The 8,137-nt window shown below is 47.0% G+C and overlaps 1 protein-coding gene across 1 annotated transcript in view; it reads left to right on the top strand.

Moving 5' to 3' along the window:
* Positions 1–746: 746 nt before the first annotated feature.
* KAT2B (lysine acetyltransferase 2B) overlaps positions 747–8,137 on the top strand; it is a 40,936-nt gene continuing 33,545 nt past the window's right edge. The window contains exon 1 of the mRNA XM_031590214.2: positions 747–980. Coding sequence (XP_031446074.2) covers positions 747–980 — 234 coding nt within the window. The remainder of the gene's footprint in view (positions 981–8,137) is intronic.

Below are 8,137 nucleotides of genomic sequence, written 5' to 3'. Positions count from 1 at the left end.
ATCGCACACCAGAGCCCAGCCTCAATCCCGACCTTTAAAGCCGCGGTGCCCCGCTGTGGAAGTGCCATCTGCGGTTTCTCGCGGCTCGACCGCGATTTTACATACGTGCGACAGAGCGTAACTTCCTCGGGACTTCTGCGCGCTGAGCGCAGTGACTGCTGTGGGATCTTTTGCTTAATTGTTGCTTTCAATGGAAAGGTAACAGACAGAGGATGGCCCGCTGTCAACACTAAGGGAGACGTTCCTGGACAATGCAGGGAATGGAGCAGCGGGTCTTTTGAGTTTTACGTTTAAAAGAAACTGACAGATACGTATAGGCTGACTTGGAAATCACCTACAAACCCGTTGAAAAGCAAGCCGCAAAGCGCACAGCGTGGAAAAGCACCGCTGAAGTCAAATAAACCGTGGCCCTGCGAGGGGTAAAGGAGGCGCGGGGGCTCTGCTGGTGAAGCGGCGATGCCGCCCCTTCCCCGAGCTCCTCAGCCCCGGGGGCCGGGCCCGCACTCGGCGCCTGCGGCCGCCGCCCGCCCCCGCGCAGCCCCGCGCTTCGCGGCGGCGGGAGGCGGGCGCCGGCTCCCCCCCGCCCGGCGGGACAGGAGCCGCCCGCGGAGAGCCGGGGCCCTCCTCCCACCCCCCCCCACCCCCCCGGGGAGCAGCCGGCGGCGGCGGCGCGGCGAAGGGGAGGGTCTAGGGCCGGGCGCACCGCGCCGGCCGGCCGGACGGGCGGCTGCCGCCGCGCCGCAGGCATGGCGGAGGCGGGCGGCGGGGCCGCGGCCGGGGCGGCGGGCGGCGGCGGGCCGCAGCAGGGCTCCCCGGCCGCCGGGGGGGTGGCGGCCGCCGCCGCCGGGGGTCCAGCCCGTAATGCCGCCGAGAGCCCCGGGGGGCCCGGCTCGGCGCGCACGGCCGGGAAGAAGGCGCAGCTGCGCGCGGCTCCGCGGGCCAAGAAGCTGGAGAAGCTGGGCGTCTACTCCGCTTGCAAGGTAGCCGGCCGCGCGCGCCCACCCGCCCACGGAGGGTGGGGATTGACGGAGGGAGGGGAGGAGGGGAAGGCAGCGCCGGGCCGGCCAGGGCGGGAGGCGGCGCGGCTGCAGCCCGGCGCTCCCCGCGGAAGCGGCGGGTCCGGCGTTGCCGTGGGTCCCGGAGCCTCCCGGGCGGCACCGGCCGCCGTGCCTCGGGAGAGCTGCCGTGCAGCCTCCGCCCTCGGGAAAGTTGCGGCCCCGCCGTCGCGTAGCGCCCGGCCGGGGCCCTGCCTTTCGCCGCACCCTGCCCCGGCCTCCCGCACCGCCCGGCGTTGGTCGCTGCCGCCCCGCGCTGCCCTGCGCACCGCGCCCGTCCGTACACCTGCAGCCCGCTTCTGGGCGCGGGGGGGGGCGCGACCCGTCCGCTCGCTGCGAGTGCGGAGCGCGGTCAGCGCTGTGCTGCCACGGGGCTCTGTGACTGCGGTGGCGGCGTCGCTGTGTGTGCGGTGCAGAGCTCCGCGCAGGGCTCCTGCAGGCCGCGCTGGGGCTGTCAGGGCGATTCCTGGATGCACAGCGAGCTGACACGCTCGGGTTGGCAGCACTGATGCGAAACACTCCAGTAATGCTCTTGGTGCTGAAAATAATTGAGCTGTTGGCTGGGAAAAGTGTGTTTCTGTGTTGTTGGTTTTTTGTTGTTGGTGTTGTTGTTCCCTTACTTTGGGACCTCCAAGAAGGCAAGTGTGAAGTGAGTACCCCAACTAACTGCCCACTGATGTGAGGGAGCATCCCTGTGCAGGTCCTCTGCCCTGCTTGGAGATGTGAAGAGCTTGCTGTCTGCTGGAGCCATGTCACAACACTGTCATTTGAGGGCAAGCTCAAAAAGCCACACGCGTCAATGTCTCTGCAGTTCACAAATGTGTAAGCATCTTTGCTTTGGCCTCGCTGAGTCCATGGCATGCTGTGAGGTTACACCATGCCAGTCAGTTAAAACGATCAAAGCTTGGAAACCTGTAGCCCTCGTGGAAGGTGGGAGAAGATGGTTTTAAGCTTTCCTGGTGCAATGAAGCAGTGTCTCTGCACTCTGCTTCCTCAGTGCCTCATCCTCTGTGCACCGGTAGAGAAGAGGGTGCCTCTAGAAGTGCAGAGCCTGCTGCCCGCCCTCCCAAACCTCTCACAGGGTGCTGGTGGTACAGTGACCACGCACCCACTCATGCCCTGCAGGGGTGTCTGTATCATCCCCAGGGTCCTGCAGGGAGGCCTTGATGGTGCTGCCTGATGGATCTGGGTGTGTGGCTGGGGTACCCTGGGTTTCATCCTCATCCCCTGTCAACAAGCAGGCACAGAGCAGTTATCAGTGTGACTCCATATGCAGATTCCAATGGAAAACTAGCCTTTGCTACCTGACTTTCCTTCAGGAATGTATTGGCAGACAACATTCCTTCAGGTCTCAGAACGTGAACAATGAGACGTCCTTGTAAACTGATCAAGTGTGTTCTCCTGTGGGGCCGGGAGAGGATGAAGCTGGGTGGAAGGATGTGTTGTTTTTCTTCCTGAGCACCTGGCTCCAAACTGCTTGGGCCTGCAAGAGGCTGTGGCAGCACAGAGGGGAAGATTGAGCTTTTTCTTACTCTGGGTTCCAACTCCTGTTCCACTTGTTCTGTGTGTGTGAAAGCTCAAACAGCCTGTCTCTGAATGAGGTTTCTGTGGTAGCAGCCATGTTGATCTGCAAATCTATGTAGAGCTGTATAAGTTGGAGGGCAGAAAATGTGTGACAGTTTTCTTAGTGTTGACAACCTTTTCCTATGTAAAATTCACCCCACATTGCTGCTATTTCAGCACACAAAACATATTAGAAACTTAATCCCAGAGATGCAGGGAATTGCAGAGGCCGTGGGTTCACTAGAACTGAGCAGCAGCATGACAAGATGGAGAGATGTCAGTGGCTGGGAGAATGCCTGGGGTGAGGGAGGAAAAGTGCCATGATGGAGAGGAGGCTGCAAGCAGAAGGGGGTTGAAGGTACTGCTGAGCTGAGTGAGAACTGAGATTAGGGAGCTGCTGCCCTGTCCTGGGACTGGAGATACATGTTTGCTTGTTTTTGTTTGAGTGGTTTGTTTTTGTTTTCCTGCTAAGGAATTGAGGCAGGAGAGTGGTCACCATGGAGCTGCACTGCTTGACTTTTCTCCTGTGAAATAAAAAGCTCAGGGGTAGAAGAGCAAGAACAGACTCTTCTGTGTTTAACAGCCCTTTAAACGGCTGAGTTTGTGTGGGGATAATGTGCATTCTGAACAATAAGAGATATGTAGGGAGTTGGCAGTTTCCATGACTTTTAGAAGTGCACAGTAGAGCTGTATTTGTGCAGCATTTTGCATTTGGCAGTCACTATAACTGTGTACATATGAATGACTGCATACATCGTTTTGGTTTTGCCCAGTGTGAAATTCAGCATTGGACACATGAGTTTGCAGCTTTTTTCATAAAAGCAGCACTGTGTTGCTTACACACATAAATATGTTTAATGAAGATGGGGGAGCAAGTCTTCTTTTTCTTTTTCTTTTTCTTTTTCTTTTTCTTTTTCTTTTTCTTTTTCTTTTTCTTTTTCTTTTTCTTTTTCTTTTTCTTTTTCTTTTTCTTTTTCTTTTTCTTTTTCTTTTTCTTTTTCTTTTTCTTTTTCTTTTTCTTTTTCTTTTTCTTTTTCTTTTTCTTTTTCTTTTTTTTACACTATTGGTTTGTGAAAACACAACTTTCTTTCTAGTCCCACTGGGAATTTTTCTTAAAAATATGTTGAAATAGGTACTATTTTAGTAATCTAGATTTTCTGTACAATTGGTCATTTCTCACAGTGTATGTTACAGTAATACCTGCCTGTTAATGTAATTAGAGCCCTATCACTTAAGGCATTTGCACAAGCAGCGGGAAATGACACCTCCATAAAGACCCTGTGCTTTAAATAACCAAAACATCATGAGCAGGGCTATGAGGAGATTTGGCCAAGGCCCCATGAGTGGCAGAGCCTGTAGTGTGATCTGTGTTTCCTTGCTGCAGAGCAGCTGCTGACCCTTGATATGAACACTTCTCCCCACTTCTGATCATGCACGGATGTCTGTGGTGTTTTCTTGCTCCCACACATTAAAAATAGTTTGTAGATTTCTGTAATGTTATATAATTTTTTTTTACTTCAATAGGATTGATCAAGATGAGGCAGACTGAACTGCGTTGTTTGACTTCACTCAGCTCTGCAGTGTGAGAATACAGCTCCTTGAAGCTCCAATGAAAACGTTTGGAAGTTGTTTTCTGGAGAAATTAAGGAGGATGTACAAAAAAATCTAAACCTTCCTTATGATTGTTTTTGCAGTAAGATGAATATGTTTTGTGAGTATTGCAGGTTGAGTTAAATCATCTTCATTTAAATCAAACAGATCTACCATTAACATCACCAGGTGGGAAATGGATCCCTGTGTTTAATAAAAACATTTATACAGTAGCTTACATCTATCCTGCAGGTGAGAAAAATCAGAACAAAATGTGACATAAAATAGCTGGATTGATCTACAGAGGAAGAATGTGCTTATAGCTGATCATCGAACTGATTACTTTGTATTGTTAAAGGCAAATGGGTTGGCTGCCTTCCTGATGCATAGGAGTAAATAGATCTGTGAGCAGCATCTGACTGCCTGGTTGCTGGGTACTATGCATTGGAGTAAGAAAAATAGGCATTTAAATTTCATCCAGGTTTTTGTTGTGGTTTGTGTGGTGTTCTTTGTTACAGCAACAATTTGAGATTATTGTTGTTGGAGGCAGCATATTACAATAGGTTATTCTGCTCAGTTTTTGTGCTGGGAGGAAAAGTAGTTTTTCTGGAGCAATTGTACACACTGGAAACAAGAGCCACAGTGCTGTGTATCTGCAATGTGCTGAGTGAGCTCAGCTTTTCTGTTACTGGGCAGGGCAGCCTGCGTGGTTCGGAGCAGAAGAGAGCCCAGAGCAAAAGCTGCTGTGAAACTTAGTTTTAAGGCTGCTGAAGTCTTCTCCTTTGTAGTTAAGTTAGCTTGAAGCTTGCCTTCCTGTGCCCTTTTCACTACTCCAAAAGGGGAGGAATTTTTTAGGCGATAAGATATTGTAACAGTGCTCATCTAGCCATTATAATCAGATAATAACAGCTTCCTAACAGGGCCTGGGGAGTGCAACACGGTAACTTCCAAAGGCACTTCTTTCTAGTAACCATGCTAACATTGTCTTTCAAGATCCATTTTTGACCTGGCATAGATATATTGGGTATTCTAAAGAAAAGAGTAACTTTAGTTTATCCAGAGCTGCTATTTTCATGGCCTTGAGCTATTGCACCATTCAATTTTCCCCATCATATCTAATACAGAAGGTATAAAAAAATTGATTAAAAATACACCGTGTATGTGATTTCTGCACCGCTTTTGAGGGGAATTTGTGGTTGTTATGTTCAGGTACACTGAACTCAGTTTTATTTAAAAATGCCAATTAAGATGTTGTGGTGATCCTTGGGCCTGTTAGGGCAGCACAGGTTACTTTGCAGGCCTCAGTAAGCAGGAGTGCCCATCTTTCTGCAGTGCCTTTATCACAGCTCCGCAGATGTCCCAGAGAACAGGACCCAAGGACTGGATGTGCAGCTTAAATGCTTCTTTTCCTTCTTTCTCTTCCTCCTCCCCCCCAACTCTTTTGATCTTAAATTAAGTTTTTGTGGAGGTGAAGTCATACTTTATTTTCAAATGAAAAGCAGATGAGTGACATTTAAAAAAAAAAAAAAAAGGAAAAAAAAAAGAAAGGAAAAAAAAAAAAGAAAGAAACCAAAAAGCTGAAGATAGTCAGGGAAAGGACTGAATTAACAAAATACAGAGGAAGACTTGAAACAACTCTGCAATTGAAGTCACTGGGGAATGCACATTGGGTATTCAGTGCAAAATACTTGCACTGTCAACATCTACATTGAAAGCTTAGTTTTAAAGAGGACCCTTCTGGGCTGCTTTCCCCCTTAGTTAACAGAACTTTTATGCTGATTCTGGTGTTTTACAGAGAGAATAAAGAAAAAAAAAAAAACAAACCAAAAAAAAACCACCCTAAGAGTTGTTAGAAAAAGATCACTGGAATAATTCAAACAATACAAATTAACATCTGCTTCAAAATATCTGGCAAGGAAATGCTACCAAGGGCTGAAAAAGATCTGCCACTGAACACACTGTTTTTATTCTGCTGTGCGTGGGTTGATATTTATTTTTGGCAGCTTAACTGAGCTGTTCTCGCAATTCATACATCTGTTTGTTTGCATCTTTGCTGTTAATTATTGTGTGACACTAAAGTTTTTGTAGTTACTCACTGTTTATAGATTTTTAGGCTTTATCATAAACATTGTGTGGTGAGCTTCTGCAAAATGCTGCTTCCACTTGGAAAAGAATTTCTCAAAATGCCTGTGCCTAGGTTTGTGGGGTTTTTGGTGTGTATCATTTTTCACTCTGGTATGATTTAAGGCAATTAATAATGAGCATTGTTCTATGTCAGTAATTTACAGAGTTGAATGTTTGTCCAGACAGCTGTATGGAAATGATCAAATCTTGCTTCCCTCAACTAATATTCAGTCTTTGTTTGTTTATTTGTTGGTCTGCTTGAGAACTTACAACTCTCTCTTGAATTTTCTTTGGCAGTATTCTCATTTTCTGACAGTCTTCTCAGTTTCTCTCCTTGTTTTAACTCTCATGGCAACATTATCTCTTTCACAAAGCAAATGTGGATAGATTATTTGGCTTTAGTTTTGCCTAACTTGAAGCGCTAAATGAAAATGTGGCTTCAAATCATCTTCCTTGCATTCTCACTCCTCACACCAGGGCAATCCTTGGTTCTCAGGTGCCAAACAATCACTGACCTCTCTTTCTAGTCATAAAACATTAATAGGTCATGTAGGTTTGGATAACAAACAAGAATAAAACTCATTCAGTGCCTGAGAAACTGCAAGAGGTGGCTTCTGCTACAAAATAACATCAGCCCTTCTTCCTTGCCAACTCTATTACTCATAGAAAAATAATGTGAAATTCTTTGTAAATCATTCCAGGTTGCATTTGCTGAGGCTTAAAAAAAAAAAAAAAAAAAAAAAGTAATTTTAATTTTCCCCAGATTTCGCCACATTTCATGTTGAAATCTCCCTGATGCAGTATTTTAAATGTATCATACAGCTGGAAGAGCTGCTGGATCCAGACAATGCAGCAGGTCCCCCTTCCAAGGGGAGTATGTGGAAGTGGCTTTTGCTGGGCACTTGCAGGTGTGTTTCTGAATATCCTGGTGCTGAAAGCACCACTCTTCCCTTCTATCTTGCCTGAATGCCATCAGAGCCTGGGGCCAGGAGTCCAGTTGGATAAATATTTCTGCAGTAGGAATTGTAAAAATATCGTGTGCTGCTCAGCAGAACACAGGCAGCAGTTGTTCTACTGCTCAGGTTGCTGAATATTGAAATTGGAGTGGAGGAACATTTTACCACCAGTCTACAAAGCTGTCAATTTTAGGTGCTGTCAAACCACGATCTTTTCTGCTTTTTTTGGGTACTTCCTCCTTAGGTGAGATGAGATTTGGAAACATAATAGGAAAATGAAATAGGTTTCTAAAATAGATTCTAGTAACTGTATTCAGAATCATTTTGAAAAATGTCATGTTAGTGCTGAATGTATTAACTCCACCATTTTTCCTACCAGGGTTGATTCAGCCATAAATATCACGCAGCAGTTGGCACTTTCCTCACAGAGCTCTTGGCATTGCAAATTTGTGAGGATCTCATTACGACCCAGCGCACTGATATCTCTGAACAGTAGAAAAACATTCTTTTCTTCTGATTAGATCTTCAAATGTGAATGCTGTTAAGAGAACTCTACCATGAAAATAACTAAGAACTTCTGGATGTACAGAAAAAAAATCCCCTTCTGTAAAGCCGCTCTTCAGATAACTGGAATCGCTTTGGTCTTAGCTGATTTATTCAAGTCTCCAGCTTTCCTTTTCATGTCCATCCGTGTTAGCTGCAAGCCCTCGGTGTTTCAGTCAGTGTCCATAACTACAAAGGTTGCTCTGAAAGTAATGCTCCTATTTATTTCTATGGAAATTACAGCAGATGCAAAGCCCACAATAGCACTATTTAATAGAACAAGTTCTCATCTACAAAACACTTTTT

Source organism: Phasianus colchicus, chromosome 6, assembly GCF_987193195.1.
Source record: "Phasianus colchicus chromosome 6, bPhaCol1.hap1.1, whole genome shotgun sequence".
Taxonomy (NCBI): domain Eukaryota; kingdom Metazoa; phylum Chordata; class Aves; order Galliformes; family Phasianidae; genus Phasianus; species Phasianus colchicus.
This window is presented reverse-complemented; position numbering and strand designations above follow the sequence as displayed.